General features: G+C 43.1%; 1 protein-coding gene across 1 annotated transcript in view; it reads right to left on the reverse strand.

Annotated features, from left to right (window-relative positions):
• The window catches only part of LOC126249701 (rho GTPase-activating protein 100F), a 405,508-nt gene extending 392,765 nt beyond the window's left edge, over positions 1-12,743 (reverse strand). The window contains exon 1 of the mRNA XM_049951380.1: positions 12,702-12,743. Within this exon, the coding sequence (XP_049807337.1) occupies positions 12,702-12,743 (42 nt within the window). The remainder of the gene's footprint in view (positions 1-12,701) is intronic.
• Positions 12,744-21,294: the final 8,551 nt, after the last annotated feature.

Here is a 21,294-nt window from a genome sequence, read left to right on the forward strand (position 1 = left end):
TCCCTGAATCTGAAGCTTATTACCTAATTTCTGTTCATATTACTCAGTCTGAGTTGCAGTAATACGTACTTCCGAAAAGTAGGGTGGAAAGTGTGGTGCCTGTCTCTTAAACGACCGTATGTGAACAGAGGTCCAGAATTTCCTTCTAAATGTATCATATAATAAGAACGTCCACAGCACGGGTCTAATAATCTGTCTATCACACGATGTAGCAATCGGGCACCTGTCACTCGCAGTAATTACATTGTTCCCGTCGCGATTCAATTGGTTACATAATAGGTTTTGATAGGTACAGAGACAAACGATGATGCAATAAGTAAAACCAATTACAGCCACTGAAGTGCTATAGCTCGTAATAAAAGTGGAGATCCCCACGTGTCAGAGTGGATCGAAGGGAAAATCCAGCAGCCTTTAGCCAAGAAGACAGCGAAGCGCTCGGAAAATGTAGAATCGTCAGTTGTTTAGTTCACACGTTCCATAAATCATCCGCGCCCTATACAAATACTGGCGTCATATCGAATGGGGACATTTAAGAAATTTCTTTCTTTACAGGTACGAAATGTACACTTACAGATGAGTGTCTACAACAGCAAAACAAACGTACAAACAGCAAAAATTACAGGGTGGCAAAAATAAAATTGAAATGCCCCAGAAAATGTTTGTAATTTACTGCAGTTAGTGAAAAGGAGAAATACTATTGTAGAGAAGATACTGTAAATGTTCCATTATGTGAGAATTATTTCAGTACAGATAGCCCTTCAATGTTCCCCATTAAATAAAATCATAGGATTTACCTAGCTGTGAAACACGCATAGCAACTCAACCTAGAAGAGAGCATCAGTAGCGTTTCCGATGTCCTGGTGTAGCTGTTTCATTGTGTGAGAATTATTTTAGTACTGATAGCCCTTCAATTTTCTCCATTAATTAAAATCATAGGATGATAGGTCAGACTATCTTGGGGGTCAGTAGTTTTTTACAGCTTAATCTTTCGGATGTTCAGCCGATTTGCTGATTCCACTTTTCCGCACGATATTTCGAAGACCGGCCCAGTCGTATTCTTCAGATGCTGCAAGCAGTGTTATTACGCGTAATAAGACAAATCGCAGCACCTGAAGAAGGTGATTGTGTGGGTCGTCGAACTATCTTCCAGTGAAATGGAATTAACAACTCGGCTGAATATCCAAAAGCACACCATTAATCAACATTCTCTCGCTCGCTATGCGCAAACTATTAGTCCTTCAGAAAAAGTGAACAAGACTTTTTTTAGGAAATTTAATGTAATTAAGTTTTATAGTGGGATAAGTATTCGCTGGAGGCTACAGTTTTCAAAAATGGCTCTGAGCACTATGCGACTCAACTTCTAAGGTCATCAGTCGCCTAGAACTTAGAACTAATTAAACCTAACTAACCTAAGGACATCACACACATCCATGCCCGAGGCAGGATTCGAACTTGCGACCGTAGCGGTCGCTCGGCTCCAGACTGTAGCGCCTAGAACTGCTGGCCACTCCGGCCGGCTACAGTTTTCGAGTTATTCAGGAAACAAGTATAAAAGTGATCTTCAAACGTACCTCCATCCCACACTCATCACAGTCCGGATTTCTACTGCGTTGTCCGTGGCACTCCCCCCATTAACGTACAAAAATTTCCGACTACACGAACTATTTCCGATATTCGATCTTTTTTTCGTCTCTATTGACTGGGCTATTACGCCACCAGAATAGTCGGCTGTTTCGTTAACTTTATTAATTTAAACGTGCCGGCGAGGGTAATGAAAGGAAAAGACTTTTGTAAACCTTACGCTAAAAGTAATTACGTTGACAATTCGATCCAAACTTAACCCTTACAAGCACAGTAGTTTCGAAGTCAGAATCCTGACGAATATAACGTTGTAACAGTTTATTTTATGCTGTTAAAATTCACTAAACTCTTAGATAAAATTTACACGAAAGTCAATTTTAGGGTCAAATGGCTCTGAGCACTATGGGACTTAATTGCTGAGGTCATCAGTCCCCTAGAACTTAGAACTACTTAAACCTAACTAACCTAAGGACATCACACACATTCATGCCCGAGGCAGGATTCGAACCTGCGACCGGAGCGGTCGTGAGGTTCCAGACTGTAGCGCCTATAACCGCTCGGCCACCCCGGCCGGCAAAGTCAATTTTACAATTTGTAAGTGCTCGACTAAGCCGGCGGGGCAATAAGGCCAGTCACTGAAGACAAATGGTTCAAATGGCTCTGAGCACTATGCGACTCAACATCTGAGGTCATCAGTCGCCTAGAATTTAGAACTAATTAAACCTAACTAACCTAAGGACATCACACACATCCATGCCCGAGGCAGGATTCGAACCTGCGACCGTAGCGGTTGCTCGGCTCCAGACTGTAGCGCCTAGAACCGCACGGCCACTCCGGCCGGCGAAGACAAAAAAGGTCGAATTTGGGAAATAGCTGGTGCAGTCGCATATTTTCGTACAGTGCCATGAACAACACACTAGAAATCCTGACTGGTTGGGGCTGAGTGTGGGCGTAGATGTGGTTTTGAAGTCCCTTTTGTACGTTTTTCTTGAATAACTCGAAAACTACAGGCTCTAGTGAAAACGTAGGCCGGTACAAAATTTAACAGCATTAAGTTTCCTACAAAAAAAGATCATGTTAATTTTTTTCTGTAGGACTAATAGGCAAACACTTAGCAAGCGAGAGAAAATGAAAATCTCGCGCGTGGCTTTTGAAGGCCAGATAAAACATTGTGGGTTACATAAAACGACAGCGACAGGAGCAACTGAGTCATCCTGCACATATATTAAACGTTTCTAGAAAAACTCTAGAGTGAATTCTGAAAACATTCTTTTTGTGAAAGAGTAACATCTGTTCTGTGACTTTTCATATTCAACAGTTTGCGGATTGGAGATGTGAAACAGAAATATGGAATTATCCAGTACTTTATTCAGGCTAGCCAGTGACGCACACCCTCAGTCGGTAAACCGAGGAGCGCATTCGAACCACGTCTACCTCACTTCCGTGTTCCTCAATACAAGCACAGCTAGAGTTGCGCTCTATCAAAACGATGGTTCTGTAGTTTTGGTACAGTACATAAATGAAGTAGTAAATGGTAGGATTACCGGTAATGGTGGTAGCGTTCGTAGGGAGAGAAACATAGATGATGTGAGAGTGAGACAGTGGAAGCCGAAGACTTCTCTATTTTTTGATTGTTTATTTGTTTTTACATAATTACAATTGCTCGTCGTTCAGTGTTAGTCCATTGCGTATTTTATATCCTTACAAAATATAAATAGCGCTCCATGAGTAGTAAAAATTACTTGAACGCGTAACTTCTCCGCTTTTATGCAGGCAATTACTTTTCCTGCAAATACAATTTATATGCATAAACATAAAAAATGTATATAATTATTGTTGTTATTTCGTACTCAACAGACTATTCCTCATTATAAGCAAAGGTAAGCGTTTTCTGTTATTATCGATTTGTATGATCGTTGTTTACGAATAACAGAAGCATATTTTAATATATGCTCGAGGAAGTATTGAAGTGATGTTTGATAATTTTTTGTTTTGCGCTTTTTCTTTAGTTTTATCTTTTTTGATGAAATTGTTATTTCTAGCGCTATACGATAGATCTGTATTGCTTGTTACTTTTACGGAAAAATCCATCTGTTTCACGTTAAAAATCAACTATTTTCGAATAAAACCTGAATTCAACTTCGACAATTTCAGTTTCACTATAAATACTGTTGATTTTTAAGAAACAGACGGGATTATAACTAATTGTAAGCAGAACAAAAATGTTCTGTAGGTTACGCAGTCCTTTGCATACCTTCATGCCGTTTCTAGACAATTCCGTTTTCTAGTTGGCTCTAGTAAGACACTGATTACATACGCAAACAAATCGATCAAAATGAGATAACGACCGAGAGGCATGCAGCGTACCTAACGTACGTAACTTAAGTGAACACAGCTACAAGGAAAACTACCGTAATCTACGCCTATTTATGATAGTCTATGGTAGTCTGCGGTAGTTTTATGGTTCTGAGCACAGAAGATCGAGGCAGGGAAATAAAAATCTATAAAACCAAGGTAGCTAATTCTAATACTAATGTATAATTTACCTTAACATTATATTTACGTTTTCTATTTCAGGTTACCAGCAGAGAGTATTTAAATTCATGCACGAGTTTCAAGTTCTGAGTAATTCGTACAAGGTGTTTAACAATCTTCAATGTTGCTTGCAGTATCGGTAGGTACTGGTAATTGCAACAGACCAATCAGTTATTAATCATCTCCTCTTTTAATCTTATTTCACAACTCACTATACCATTTCAAGCAGCACAATATCTGCAATTTGCTAATCGTTTTCCTTCATTGTTATTGTGACGAATTTTAAATCACGGTTCTTGATATACATTCATTTATTGCCAACACTTCTATGCTTATGGAACAAAAAATAAATAAATACATCTACCGGTGAAATTTATTAGTTCAATATTAAAACATTTTTTTATTAGCTCTCTACATAATCAACATTCAGGAATAAATATTTAGCATTACTCTTAACGAGTTGATAAATCCCATCTGCATAAAATTCTGTCACCTGAGATTCCAGTCAGCCCATAGCGAAACACTTTAGTCAGCTGAAAATATTAGAGATGGGCTGTCGGAAGAGATCAGCAAGAATTTCATGAGAAGAAAAAGTAAGAAACAATGAAACGTTAAATAGAATGGATGTGAAAGAAGTGGCGCACAAAGTACCCTCTGCCACACACGATAACATGGCTAGCGGAGGGTTGATGCGCGCACAGAGAGGTGGAAATCACTCGGAGCCGAGTCTAGACTGTAGGACGGATGTCAAAATACGTCCCATTTGAACTGACGCAACGGTTTTTTTCCTTAAAAAAATGGTTCAAATGACTCTGAGCACTATGGGACTTAACATCTGAGGTCATCAGTCCCCTAGAACTTAGAACTACTTAAACCTAACTAACCTAAGGACATCACACACATCCATGCCCGAGGCAGGATTCGAACCTGCGACCGTAGCGGTCGCGCGGTTCCAGACTGAAGCACCTAGAACCGCTCGCCCACACAAGCCGGCTTTTTTTTTCCCCTTGACAAGCAGAGTGTGGCCGAACGTTCTGGAACCCACTGAGCACGGAACTTGTGGTACCCTCACTGTGGGATAGCTCTGAAAATTTTGAGATACCGTAAAACATTATTTTTCACTAAGTTTTTCGCCAATTTTTTGCACCGGTCCGTTGGTGGTTACGGACTGACGGTCACTTTTGTTTTCATAATGAATATTATGAGTCCACCCACTCTAAAAGTGACGGCGTCAATGACACATAACACCTTCCCTCATCATATTCAGTCCAATGCAGCACAAATTTTGCGACGAATGTCAACACGTCTCAAATTTACATAATTCCAACATTGTGTTGGTAACAGTGTAAGCAACTCATATTTCTAATTTATTAATTAAAGTTTCCGTCAGAGTTGAAAATAATATTTTTATTTGTGACTAGTTTCGAACACTTTCATTCTCAAACCCTTACCTACTTGAGAAGATACAATGTTATCAACGAAACATGAAATACATTTTCAAACAGTTTGTGTGTATAGATTACAGCAGAACAATAAATCTCTTATGACATACCTGCATTTGTAATGTTTCACTGTACATAATACGCCGGTTTTTTCATGTTCGAATCAAGTCACTAATAAAAATATTATTTGCAACTCTGACGGAAATTTTAATTAATAAATTACGTTTCAAGTTTTCTAAAGCTGAAAACTGTATTATAGAATGGAGTTCATATAGTCCGTAATTTTCTATTGCATGGCTCGTATTGTATGGTAACTGTAAGCGAGGGAAAAGCAGCGTATCCATCTCGCTATTATCGCTCTAAGCACAGTGACCTGCCGTGTAAGGCAGTGTGGCGACAATTCCCATGCTTCCAGAAAACGGAAGTTGTTTTCCGGATACTCTTTGCAACACAAAAAGATAAAGCAACGCTTTCAACAAAGAAGCCGTTTGGTGAAGTACAAAATGCCGTGATTTAAAATAAATAGTAACTGAACTTCCGAAAGAACAGCGGGTCAGTTACGAAAAGATATAAACTGCGTTTAATTCTTTCATGGTAGACGTACTGACGATTCTTGGCAGAATATACTGGACATGATAGCGAACTTAATAATAAAATTAGTCTGTTCTCATTTCAATAGCGTTTCTACTTCGCCATTGTACATTTCAGAATCACAGCTTCATCATCAGGGTTTACGTTGCTATGTGAATATTTTTAATACGATATCTTCACATCAAAAACGTGTATCTTCGAGTTTTGCTGATATCTGTTGTATGTGACAAAACAGTGAAGTAAATTCCACAAACAAAATTAGCAGATACGCGTTTCTGGCGTGTTGAAATTGAAAGGAACGTTGTTACATTACAATTTACACCCTGTTAATGAAATTGTGACATCTAATGTACAATGGTGAATTAAAAACGCTATTGAAAAGATACTGGACGGATTTTATTATTAACTTTTCCACTGTATCTACTATTTAAATTCTATCGTAAGCTTTAAATAAAATTAGTGGCAAAAAAGTCTTGCGAGAAAAACTGTGACACTGGAGCGGGTTGGTCGGTAGGAAATGCAGCGAGACAGTTATAGAAGCTTGTTACGGGATATACAAAACTTAACGGATAACCCGAAACACGAATTGGCAACGGCCTTGCAGCAGTGAATACACCGGTTCCCGTCAGATCACCGAAGTTAAGCGCTGTCGGGCGTGGTCGGCACTTCGATGGGTGACCGTCCGGGCCCCTAAGCTTTTTCGGGGTGCTCTCAGCCTCGTGATGCCAGTTGAGGAGCTACTCGACCGAATAGCAGCGGCTCCGGTCGAAGAAAACCATCATAACGACCGGGAGAGCGGTGTGCTGACCACACACCCCTCCTATCGGCATCCTCAGTGAGGATGACACTGCGGTCGGAGGGTCCCGATGGGCCGCTTGTGGTCTGAAGACGGAGTGCTTAGTGCGAAAACCGAATTAGAGGTAGGAATGGCGGTTATCGCTGAAGCAACAGTTTCAGGTTATACTTGTTTTTTCCACATCAGTTTATCCTGACAGTTAAAACCTCTCGAAATAAACTGTTTTTTATTCCAGATACTTCCTGTAATAAATTTAGAAATTGATCAGAGGTTGAAACATTCTGTCGCTCTCAGTTTCAAGATACATGGAATCAAAATATTAATATAGCAGGCAAATAAAAGAAAACTTAATCCGTCAACCGTTTTGCTGCTTTTCACGAAAAGTGATAAGTGGTTGAATACTACAAAAATCACCAGCATTCTCCTGTTGATTCTAATTTCTTGAAACTTTGCTCAAAAGTCATGTCGGAAGCGGGGATCACTCCTCTATTTGGGCATTACGAATCGTTAGTGTTAAAGGATGAAAACTGAGCTCGAAGAACTCTTGTTTTTCGTGTTAATTTGTCCGTTTTCAAGCAGATAAAGGCATGTTATGTAGACACAGGCAGTAGATCAGCTACTTTCTGATTTTATTGTGTACTATGAATCAACTGTTGTAAGTTATTGATTTATTACTGTTACCGCCATTTCCTCCCTCTTTTGTTATTTCATAGAAATGACAAAAAATGGTACCAATGGCTCTGAGCACTATGGGACTTAACTTCTGAGGTCATCAGTCCCCTAGAACTTAGAACTACTTAAACCTAACAAACATAAGAACATCACATACATCCATGCGCGAGGCAGGATTCGAACCTGCGACCGCAGCGGTCGCGCGGCTCTAGGCTGTAGCGCCTAGAACCGCTCGGCCACCACGGCCGGCATAGAAATGACAGACAAATCTTTAATCTTTTAAAACAAATGAAGCATTGTAATTTATGTGTACGTCACTTCGTAAATATATTTCTAGACTAGCTTTGGGACCATTCTGCAACACAACGGAAGTCCGGCGACGACAGCGAAAAACTGGCGTATAGGCCAGGGTTGGGTTGTTTTGGGGAAGGAGACCAGACAGCGAGGTCATCGGTCTCATCGGATTAGGGAAGGATGGGGATGGAAGTCGGCCGTGCCCTTTGAAAGGAACCATCCCGGCATTTGCCTGGAGCGATTTAGGGAAATCGCGGAAAACCTAAATGAGGATGGCCGGACGCGGGATTGAACCGTCATCCTCCCGAATGCGAGTCCATTGTTAAACCACTGGCGTATAGGCCAGGTTGGGGATGTCTTTCACGCTGCACGCACACGCGTACCTTAGCCACAACACACGGCAACATGGATAGTATTGTCTCAGCAACGCTGTACCAGTTCTTCTGCCTTGCGGTTGTTGCTCATTTCTGTCGGCATTGTTATTAAACACTGATCGGTTTTTCCATTTTTTATGATAACTGAATATTTCAAACCAATACAGATTTTACGAATTCAAATGGCTCTGCGCACTATGGGACTCAGCTGCTGTGGTCATAAGTCCCCTAGAACTTAGAACTACTTAAACCTAACTAACCTAAGAACAGCACACAACACCCAGCCATCACGAGGCAGAGAAAATCCCTGACCCCGCCGGGAATCGAACCCGGGAACCCGGGCGTGGGAAGCGAGAACGCTACCGCACGATTTTACGAATTAAAATTACTCATTTTTTTTAAAAAAAAGTTTATTTAAAAACGAGAAATTTTTGAACTACTGTTATGGCTATTTGATATTTCGGTTTTTTACTCGGTTATTAGTAGAAATTAAAAAGAAACGCCTGTTATAACGGAGGCCAAACAAATACCGAAAAATGTCTGTTATTCGGACGTAAAATACCTGTACTGGTTTTAACCGGTCGGTTTTTCCGATCCCTAACTAGAGGTGAAAGGCACGTGACTTGTGAGGAGAAGTCTGAAGGTTAGGACAGTTAAGGTGTGCCGTGTCAGGGTGGAAGAGAAGGACTGACACGGAAAGGAAGGCCGTGAGCGGGGCGGGGCGCCGACGGCGGCTCACGTGTTGCTCCGCGCGGCAGAGTCGCTATGACGACGGGACGGCCACGGCGCCTGTTGCTGGCGCGCGGCTCGATACGGCCGCACTGATTCACGTTCGCATCAAATGCGCGACCCGCTACAGCCAGCACGCTTTAGCTTGTCCGTGGCTTCCAGCGCCTGCTCTGACCAGCAACTGCCGGCCTCGGGCTCGTTTAACGCACATTGATTACCTCTGTTTGTCTTTTCCTAAAGAAAAAAAATGGGAAAAAATAAACAAAATCTAAAAATAACGAGCCGGGGGTGAATTAGCGGCACGCGTTGAATCCGTTCAGTTTTCCTCTTTACACAATGACTTCAGTCTGTGTGTCCTAGCCGGCCGCGGTGGCCGTGCGGTTCTGGCGCTGCAGTCCGGAACCGCGGGACTGCTACGGTCGCAGGTTCGAATCCTGCCTCAGGCATGGGTGTGTGTGATGTCCTTAGGTTAGTTAGGTTTAAGTAGTTCTAGGTTCTAGGGGACTTATGACCTAAGATGTTGAGTCCCATAGTGCTCAGAACCATTTGAACCATTTTTTGTGTGTCCTATTCGCATTCGATACAAGCAGTCGTAAAACCTGGCAGAGCAACTGAGCGTACCAAGTTCGCGAGCGTAAATGTAGGAATAGTGGCCAAAGGCGAAAATATTCCGTGCAAGCGAGGAAGGTTTCATTACGCCGACAACTCTTCTCGATGTCGGTTTAATGCGGGCATTTGAAACAGCGGCAGATTACAAGGCTAATATACGGAAATTAGACCGAAACATACACGAGATACAGGATGAGTTACAACTCACAGTAGGGGAGGCAGGTGGAAGTACGGAGGTCTCGTGAAATGAGCACAGCAGGTGAAAAGAGGGCTCGTGACGAAAGGTTACGAGGAGAAGAGGGACGACGGCTGTTCACTTATTTAGAAACAGTGGCCGTTATATAGGAATGGACGTTACGAGAAAAGGACTGTGGAGAGTGGAATTTGCTGAATGGCACAAGGCAGGGTCCGTGACACAAGCGCCGGAGTAAGGAAGCGCGCTCACCGAGGCACACAACAGGTCACTCGTCTGTTTGGTTTACATGCGTCCTAACGTACAGTCTTCGATGAATAATCAATGGCACGATATTAGGTGCAGTTGCCTCGATCTCGTTAAAGGTTAAGACACGACGATGAGTTCTGACATTGGTCCCGGAACGGTAGGCGCCAATGCTAAGGGCTTTGAGGCAGTCCAGGAGGTGTGTACCTTTCTATTCCTGCAAAAGATTTCTTTCTGGTTTGAGCCCTTTCCCGACACACAATATTGAATTGTTAAGTGTGATCAATGGCACAATAGTTTCTATAATGGTTAACATGCCAGAAAAGCGTGGAACGTGGATACTGCATGGGGACGGTGTTAGCAAAACGGCATAAAAGTGCGCACAGGTGACTAGATGGGGACAATCGCTGATCTGCCCGAACACTTTCTATCACACATTAGGAACTCACCGAAGCGATCCTTCTGAAAGCTAAACTCAATCTGACCAGACGAGAAAATTCAGTTTTCCTTACCTCACGCGCTATCAATAACGCGGTGAAAAATGTTAGCTGTGCAAGAAATCGATTTTAATGTAGTGGACAGCATAAAGAGCAGCTTACTTCGCATGGCGGTACGTCATTAGTCAAGTTCGATCAGGGACGACTCACAATACGGCAGGGAGGAAGACAGATATAACTGTCAACATAAAAAAATACAGAATGTTTTTGTGTGACCTAGAAAACACTCTGGTGTTAACAGTTTTACTAATTTATTGCTGACGGACTGTTAACAACAACTAATGCATCAGTCTTTCTACACAAAATTTATAGATCCGAGAAACAACACCCGGAAAATAATGACATAAACAATTCTTACAGTAGCAGTCTCGCCACCAGCTTCATACCTAAGTTAATGCCTATCATTTCTGCGAGCCTTCGCTATTCCTATGAAAATTAACAATTCATCTGACGTATACTACGTGCGCAAATGAATAATCGAAATCAGAAACACAAATTTCTTCGGCTATCTTACGATAATTTTATTTCCTATCTCCATCTTATGAAAAAAGTTTCTGCTACCGGTCACTTTTTATTTTATGCTTAATCTAACAAAATGCAACGCGTTTCGAACATGTTTTATTCATCTTCAGGCGTTTTTATCCCATCCAGTCACGGTTGACAAACATAGCCATTATAGCTGGAAATAATATTAAAAACGTTATACCGAAATAATATTAAAAACGTTATACCGAAACAGATGATTTTTGCTCCGATATTTTTCGCTGTGTTTTTCCAACGTCATGACTGTGGGTGCGTGAAAGGCATATAAAGGTACGAACATGACCGTTAATCAGGGCAACAGAACAGATATTTGGTCCCAAGTAGCTAGAAAAAAAAAAAGAAAGAAAAAGCGGAGGAGGTCAGTGGTTAACGATAAAATGAAATGATTATTTCGGATTCGTCTCGAAATTTTAGCTACAATACTCAAGACTTCATGGTCAGGCACAGTTTATTTATTTACAAAGCTCCGAAATGACACTCGAGTCACGAATGCTACCCGAGAAACGTATCTATAGTTTCCGGGATAAAATAATTAAAAGTCAGAACATTTTATTACAAAATGTCACTAGCGTAAAAATCTATTCTATTCTTCAAATTTAAATATACTATAGACGTTCAACACGGAACAAGGTGATGAACATAATTTGTATGCCTCTTGAAGTCTATGTTCTAATTTTACGCCGTGTAATATATAGTTTATTAGTTATCTAATAATCGACAAGAAAAAAAAACGTACGTATTGTCCTGGGCCTAAGAGAATACATGTCACAGGACAAACCAGAGAAACGGTCCGAAGACGATACGCTTAAAATTGCACCGAACATGTTTTCGGCAAGAAATTAAATTAGCAAACTGCCGAAAAAATATCATTGTACTTTATATAAAATAGCGTGTGGGATTAAGTAAATAAAAAAAGAATCTCGAAATACACATACGTCAGTTTCAACATCATGCAGTGAACAGACGAATTCTAATATTTTTGGCAAACGGGAGAAGGCAATATAACAACAATGATAACACGTACTTAAATAAATGGTTATCGTAATATAGTTAAAACAGCAAATATTGGACGCGGGAAAAGTTGGCCGGGCTGCGTGCGGCGGCCCGGCGTGCGCCGGTTTTCAAAAACTGCGCCGCGGCTTCGTCCACGGGGCCGTAATACGGTAGTAGCGCCGTGCCGTGCGTAGCGTACGCGCGCCACTCCGCTCCCACGGCCGTGGCACGCTTTCTCGCCACAGAATAAAAATCGTCTCATTCCGTACTCGGCTGTTATTCCACGTCGGCGAGCTACGAGACGAGTAACAGACACTCGCAAAAATCTCGAGCAAAAGGAGAGGGTGTACGACAGCGTGGAGGGGATAGGGAGCACAGCAGCCGAGTGGCCGGCCGGGGTGAATGACCCGCCGGCGGCGGCCGACCGAGAGGGGAGCGCCCCCTCCCAGCATTCGCGAAATTGGACGGCACGGCTTTTATAAGGGTTTTTATTAGGGGCGGAGGCGACAGCAGCCGCGGGCCGGCACGCCGGGTGGCGCGCCCGCCGCCGCCGCCGCCCCCGCGCCGAAGCGCACGCCGCCGCACGGCCGGCTGCAGGAGGCTTACCTTACGCGTAAAGAAACATCCCGCGCCGCCTCTATCGCACATAGTTGAGGTCGACTGAGGCGGGAAGCGCGCGGCACGGCGCGGCTTGGCGCGGCGGTGCGGCGCCGGCGCCCGGCCCCGCTACATATCGACCTCTCGCCGCCGCCGCCTCCCGCCATCGCCCGCCCGGAAATTACGTCATACGTACACCGATTGATCCGACCAACCGAGCAGGACGGCTGGAGGGGAGGGGCAGCCCCGGCCCGCCCGCCGGCGCCAAATTCGAGCGTGGCGGCCGCGCTGCGCTGCTCCACTGTCGCCGTTCTACATTTAGTCCTTCCAGACGAATAACTTATTTACCGTAACCAGCCAACACCGCTTTACTCGTGCAGTTTAGAGACTTTCTGTGACCCACATCCGAGTACGCGACCTTTTTACGATAATTCCCTCCGTGTGTTCGTCTCTAATGGCGGCAATGAACATCTCGAGGAGCCAGAAACAGCTAAGTAATAAATGACAGCACAGTCCGGCAGCTAAACACCCGAAAGCAAGTAAAGACTGTAAAATGACTGTACACTAAAAAATGCGGCATTAAAAACCTGGAAACTCGTCCTACAATGCGTAAAATTCTCTTGACGGGTTATGGAAAACTTCCCTTTATTAATTTGTACTCAATCACTTACTGGAGTTGTAATTCTAAAAGTTTCGAATTTGAATTACTCTTGTCGATCTGTAACCAGCCGCTTTATTTTACGTTCCCGCGACGAATTTGTGGGCAACCTGTAGCAATCGTCGCACGTGGACAATGAACTCGTAAGCAATTCGAGACTTTCTGTGAGTCACATTTGGGTACGCACTCGCTTTACATTAATGCTTTTCGCATCTTCGCCTGTAACGGCGACGGCGAAAGTCTCTAGGAGACAAAAACTGCAAAGTGACAATTGAAAGTAAACAGCTAAACAAACGTAAAGAAGCAAACGAGGTAAAACGAATGTGCACTTGAAGATGGGGCTCTAAACACACGGAAACGCGTCTTATACTGCATAAATAGAGCTCTCTGATTATTAATTTATACATTTGATCTTATTCAGCTTTGGAAGAACGATAGAAAAAACTTTCAAATCTGGTTTGGTTCGTCTAGCTAATCCGTAATCACTCACATTATTCTACGATTACGCAACGATTTTGTGGTTAACTTGTGGCAATCCCTACATTTGGAGAGTAAATTCTTACACACAGAAGGAACACATAAAAATGTTATTTTTTCAAGATGAAGAATTTTCTTCTTGTAACCAATCATAAACGCTTTACTCGTGCACTGGCGAAGCGTTTCAGGACTTCCTATGCCCCGTATCCGCTCTTTTTTTAAGTTAATCTGCTCCGTGCGTTCGTCGATAACCGCGAATCTAAAAGCTCTATTTTCAAAAACTGCTAACTGACTATTGAAAGTACATACAATAGTTAGACGTGAAGCAGGAATACACTTTCTAAAACGACTGTGCACTTTAAGATGGTACCCTAGGTACATGGAAACGCTTCGCACATGGAATAAACAACGCTCTCTTGACAAGTTGAGGAAATCTGATCATTCCATTATAAATTTACTCTCATCTAGTCGTTGGAGATGGAATTTAATTTTTTTCAAATCTGATTTCGATTACCCATTTGTGGACAACCTGTGGCAATCCCTAAACGTCGACAACGGACTAGAAACCGTTTCAAACGTTCTGTATCCCATCTCCGGGTACGCACTCTTCTTACGTTAATTCCTTCCGTCTGTAACAGTGACAACTGAAAGCTCTAAAAGCCAAAAACAGATACATGACGATTACAAGTACAATCAAACTGAAAAACATGCATAAAGAAGTAAACACTACAAAACAAATGTGCACGTGAATATGGGGCCCTGAAAACATGGACACCATTCGTAAAGTGCATAAATAAAGCTCTCTTGACAGATTATGAAAATTTGAATATTTTTTTATTAATTTGTTCTTATTTGTGAGACATAGAATCCAAAGAGTTTCGAATTCGATTATTTTTTTGTTCGTCTGTAACTGTTCACTTTATTTTACGATTCTGCGGCAATTTTGTGGATAGCCAGTGGTAATGCCTGTACGTGGACTGCGAAACGGCAGAAATAAAATGAACAGATACTATCAGTTAATTCTTTTTTTCAATTTTTTTTTCTATTCTTGCAACCAGTCACAACGCATTACTCATCCACTGTAGGAAGCGTTTCGAGACTTCCTGCGTTCTGTACTTGGTTACGCGCCCTATTTACGTTAATTCCTTTCACACGTCCATCTGCAGTCGTGGCAATGACATGCATTAGAAGTCAAATCGAGCTGAGTGCCGACTGAAGGTATACTTCGACAGTAAAACACACAGAAAGAAATGAACATTATAAAACTCGTTGCATTTGAAGATGAGGCTCTGAAAACTTCAAACTGCATCGTAAAATGCTTAAATAAGTTTCTCTTGATAGCTTAAGGAACTTCCATTACTTCTTTATTAGGTTCATTCCACTCAGCCATACAGATGGAATCGAGAAACGTTCGTAATTGAATTCCTCTTACCCATATGTAATCAGTTACTTTATTTTACGACTACGCGAGATTTTGCGAGCAACCTGAGACGACGTCTGCATTTGAACAGCGAAATTATATACATAAAATGAACAGATAGGTTAGATTCATTTTGACTGACTCCTCCTGACGATGGATGTATGTTCGGAAAAGTATCGACAAACGTTAAAATAAAGTGATTAGTCATAGATATTTGTGCATTTCAATTTATATTCTAAAAAGTCACAGTTAACAGAGATGTAAAATGATCGCAAATACAGGTAACATTTATTAAATTACTGTTTATTCTAAAAAGTTTCGGTATGTTTGGAGGACTGAACAGCTCGCCTGTGGTTGGGAATGAAGCTAATTGCGAAATGATTGGGACATAGCAGCAGCGATCTAACGCCAATGTGAACACGCCGTTCATGTTTTCTATACCGTATCCGGCAAATGCCGACAAGGTTGCTTCGACAGCGCTGTGGCCGATTTGACGCCCGTCTTTCTTCAATGGAACAATGTTCCGTCTCTAGACACTTCTCAATTCTTTGTTCCTTAGTTTAGTAAGAAAACCAGCCGTAATCGATTGATATTGTACACTGGTACGCAAAGTTTGAGGACGAAAGTAACTTTCACATTAATTGTCGCACTCAGTGACATAGCTCGATGAAACTTGGACCATACGTAGAAGGAACAGCTACATTATAGTACAGATGGTAAATGAAAGAAATAGCCGGCCAGAGTGGCCGTGCGGTTTTAGGCGCTACAGTCTGGAACCGAGTGACCGCTACGGTCGCAGATTCGAATCCTGCTTCGGGCATGGATGTCTGTGATGTCCTTAGGTTAATTAGGTTTAATTAGTTCTAAGTTCTAGGCGACTGATGACCTCAGAAGTTACGTCGCATAGTGCTCAGAGCCATTTGAACCATTTTTTTGAAAGAAATACACAATGAGACGAACAGAAATAACACATGTATTAAAAGGCAATATTTAGGGTGGGGTCACCGCTCAGCAACGTGTTCGCATGCTGGCAACAAGGCTGGTGACGAGTTCTTGTGTCAGGGCGCGCCATTCCTCCAGCACGGCGGTTCACAACTGGCGAACGGTCGTTGCTGCATGCAATACGTCTGCCCAACGCATTCCACACGTGCTCCGTGGGATTTAAGTCGGGGGAACGGACAGGCCAGTCCATTCGCCGAATATCTTCTCGTCCCAACAGCTCCTGCGCTGTTCGATGCGGTCGCATTGTCATCCATAAAAATGAAGGCAGAACTGAATACACCTCTGCAAAGACGCATACGGGATGAAGAACAGTGTCACAATGATGACGACTGGTGAGCGTACCGTGTTCAAAGATTAAGAGGTCAGTACCCCCATGCAACATTATGCCTCCCAACACACTATGACACACCTGGGCCACCAAAACGATCCATGTTCGACAATGCTGGACGTACCCGCATACGGCGACAGGTGAGAACACGTAATGCACATAGGAACATTGCCGAACATGATACACTGCTGGCCATTAAAATTGCTACACCACGAATGTGACGTGTTACAGACGTAAAATTTAACCGGCAGGAAGAAGATGCTGTGATATGCAAATGATTAGCTTTTCAGAGCATTTACACAAGGTTGACGCCGGTGGCGACTCCTACAACGTGCTGACATGAGGAAAGTTTCCAACCGATTTCTCATACACAAACAGCAGTTGACCGGTGTTGCCTGGTGAAACGTTGTTGTGATGCCTCGTGTAAGGAGAGATGCGCACCATCACGTTTCCGACTTTGATAAAGATCGGATTGTAGCCTATCGCGATTTCGGTTTATCGTATCGCGACATTGCTGCTCGCGTTGGTCGATATCCAATGACTGTTAGCAGAATATGGAATCGGTGGGTTCAGGAGGGTAATACGGAACGCCGTGCTGGATCCCAACGGCCTCGTATCACTAGCAATCGAGATGACAAGCATCTTATCCGCACGGCTGTAACGGATCGTGCAGCCACGTCTCGATCCCTGAGTCAACAGATGGGGATGTTTGCAAGACAACAACCCTCTGCACGAACAGTTGGACGACGTTTTCAGCAGCATGGACTATCAGCTCGGAGACCATGGCTGCGATTACCCTTGAGGCTGCATCACAGACAGGAGCGCCTGCGATGGTGTACTCAACGACGAACCTGGGTGCACGAATGGCAAAACGTCATTTTTTTGGATGAATCCAGGTTCTGTTTACAGAATCATGATGGTCGCATCCGTGTTTGGCGACATCGTGGTGAACGCACAATGGAAGCGTGTATTCGTCATCGCCATACTGGCGTATCAGCCGGCGTGATGGTATGGGGTGCCATTGGTTACACGTCTCGGTCACCTCTTGTTCGCATTGACGGCACTTTGAACAGTGGACGGTACATTTCAGATGTGTTACGACCAGTGGCTCTACCCTTCATTCGATCCCTGCGAAACCCAACATTTCAGCAGGATAATGTACGACCGCATGTTGCAGGTCCTGTACGGGCCTTTCTGGATACAGAAACTGTTCGACTGCTGCCCTGGCCAGCACATTCTCCAGATCTCTCACCAATTGAAATCGTCTGGTCAATGGTGGCCGAGAACTGGCTCGTCACAATACGCCAGTCAGTACTCTTGATGAACTGTGGTATTATGTTGAAGCTGCATGGGCAGCTGTACCTGTACACACCATCCAAGCTCTGTTTGACTCAATGCCCAGGCGTATCAAGGCCGTTATTACGGCCAGAGGTTGTTGTTCTGGGTACTGATTGCTCAGGATCTATGCACCCAAATTGCGTGAAAATGTAATCACATGTCAGTTCTAGTATAATATATTTGTCCAATGAATACCCGTTTATCATTTGCATTTCTTCTTGGTGTAGTAATTTTAATGGCCAGTAGTGTAGTTATGGTGGCCCAAGGTTTTATGATGTGGGGAGACATAATTTTGCGTGGGCCTTCTGATATCCAAATCTTTGACCACGTAACACTCATTGGCCAACGTTATTGTGACACCGTTCAACTTCCCCGGGTGCGTCTTTTCAGGGGTGCATTCGGTTCTGACTTCGTTTTTATGGATAACAATGTGCGATCGCATCGAGCAACGGGGCTGTAGGAGCTCTTGGCACGAGAGGATATTCGGCGAATGGTCGGCCTGCCCGTTCCCCCAACTTAAATCCCATCGAGCACGTGTGTGATACGTTGGGGAGACGTACCGCAGCGCGTTCACACCAGCAGGTGTCAACCGTGCTGGTGGAGGAATGGAACGTCCTACCATAAGAACTTGCTAACCTTGGGGCCAGCATGGGAGCACGTTGAAGAGCATGCACTGCTGTGCGTGGTGATCACAATCTGTATTAAGAATCACGTCCCGTATTTTGAAATGTCCAGGGGGCCATCATAAATTGTGGGGCTTCAGTTTAATTATTGTCTGTGAATAAAAGTGTTAATTCTGTTCATCTCACTGCGAATTTCTTTCAGTTCGCTTTTGCATTATATTGTAGCAGTTCTTACTATGTATCGTCCAAGTTTCATCGAGGTAAGTTATGTGGCAGGGACACGTCGTGCGAATATCACTTTCATGCGTAAGTTTTGCACGCCGTTGCACAAAGTAAATGTGCCGAAGCTGCGGATGATGTAAGTGGCGTTGCCTAGCTTAATGTGCATAAAATATTTTCCATGCCAATTTTATTTTGCCACCCTGTATGTGGATATTTGTCTGTGTTACCGTTAAGGGTCGGGTGCAGGTGTGAAGGTGTCACATGTCAGAATAACTGAAAACAAACTAAACCACTCAAAGTTTTGCACGACCCACAGTTTGCGTGCTTTTTTTTTAAAAAATCGGAAACATTTTCTCGATATTATTTTGACCACAGGAAATCGCTATGAACAGCCACCCGTATAATGGAGGTAAAAGTAAACCTACATAATATGTATAGTTCAGTTGAGCACGTAGTATCTCGAATCTTGAACGGTGCAATACACTGCTCAGTCCGTCAAAATACCTCAGATGGCTATTTCAAGCTTAACCCTTGCGCGCATTGTCACTTTACAGCGAGAACGGTTTTCAGCACGAAAAACTGCTGTCGAATTGGCGTACACCACAGCGACGCCATCTGAACATTCAGCCGCTGTCTTGAGACATATGATATTGAAGGTCTGCCGGTAATGGTTTCCCGTTGTCAACAGCAGCAGCTTATGACAGGTAACTGTGGCTCGTAGGCTCGTAGGTACGCCGTCGAGGAGGTAACAGAAATGAGCGCATCTTTTATGGAGGCAAGCGCGAGGGCTGTGTCAACACAGACAGTACGATCAATTTGGCCTCTACGTATTCAGCAGAAACAACATTACATACTACCACCAATGCGTTGTGCGAAAGGGGTGGGCAAGGGAAGACCTGGAATCGAAACTGGATCGATGACGTTGGGCTTCCATTACTGACGAGTGCAGGATTTTCTAACGCCTGATATTAATCGTAAAAGGGCGCGAAAACGATCGGATACCTAAGCGTCTCTCAGACATGCAGACAATAGGATTCAGCAGACAGATGCGCCGGTATCATAGACGAATGTCAGACGTCATTCATTACTATTGAGCATAGTCTGAAATCTGTACAGCATCGGGACAGGATTCTCCAGTAAACTGTCCATCGCTACAGTCAACACTTACGTACTGAGTTTGTTTTCCATGAAGATAATGCACGAGCACACTGCAACCGAATGGAATCTGGTGGTATGGCTCGACTGAGCGTGTCTGAACTATTAGCGCGGCGTCGTAGGATCGCACGCACACATTGGCTGACTTTAGGAGGGTTGTTGTCAGCAAGTGGAACACACCTTAGTAGGAATGTCTGGGCCACTTTGCGGAAAGCATGCCAAGGAGGTTCCAAGTTTGTCGCAGGGGACGGTGGGAGGAACACTGTATTGAGTGTCACCCAGCAGAAGATATTCATTTGACAGCTCTACAAAGATGTGCACTTTTGAACAGGCTGGCTTTATTTTGATTATTATTTCTGTTTTGTCATTTTCATAAAGATAATTCTGTAATTCATGTTTGTGTTGAAATTTAGCTCACATACGTTCGCAAATATGTAGGTGGTGGACACCTTGTTGGAAAGTTTGTATTAGTGGTGAATCCACGGTTTTCGGGGTCGTTAAGCTGACTGGTAATAGTCCTGATCACATTTAATTCTTAGGAAGCACAACGCTAAACGCTTGGACCAAATTCAACCGAATTTTGTACATAGAATAATAACTACCTCGCAAAAAACCTGTCAGGTGCTGATAATTATGTCTCACACGTGTACGCGACATCTTCTTGTCCTTCTGCATCTACACGTCTACTCTGCAATGCACGCTTAAGTGCCTGGCAGATAGTTCTTTGAACTCCCTTCAGACAATTTCTCTATCATTTCACTCTCTGACAGCGCATTGAATAAACGAACACTTAAATTTTTCCGTACGAGCTCTGATCTCTTATTTTATTGTGATGAGCGTTTCTCCCTACGTAAGTTGGCGGCAGTTAGGTATTTTCGCATCCTTCACAGTCATCACTCAACATATGACACTGTTCGCGCCTCTTATATGCCACCCTACTAAGCCTGGTAATAACACTAAACACGAACAACACTAACGGACTCTGGTGGTCGTTCTGCCTGCCACAGAGAACTGCAACTCTACTCATTTACATACCCGCCGATGCTGCGTATGCGTACGAACTTACATCGATATCCGACTAAGATTTCTGGGTGTCTTTTCTTTCTTTTTTTTTTTTTCAGGCAGAGTATGTGTTATCAAGTTTTGTGTTAAATTAACATTAAAATTAATTTGTAAAAGACTTTAATTCGTAATTTGCGCATAGTATTTATACTTACGAAAATGTGTAAATAAACGAAGGTTGTTTTTACTTTACAGACACCTTTAATTGCTTTTCGTATCTAATATATGACTGGGATGGATGAGTGTCAGAGGTCAGGAGATGAGCTACAATTAGTGCAACAGTTGCATAACGCAATGGTAATGCCGTAGCCTCAAAG

This window comes from Schistocerca nitens, chromosome 3 (genome assembly GCF_023898315.1).
Source record: "Schistocerca nitens isolate TAMUIC-IGC-003100 chromosome 3, iqSchNite1.1, whole genome shotgun sequence".
In the NCBI taxonomy this organism is placed as follows: Eukaryota; Metazoa; Arthropoda; class Insecta; order Orthoptera; family Acrididae; genus Schistocerca; species Schistocerca nitens.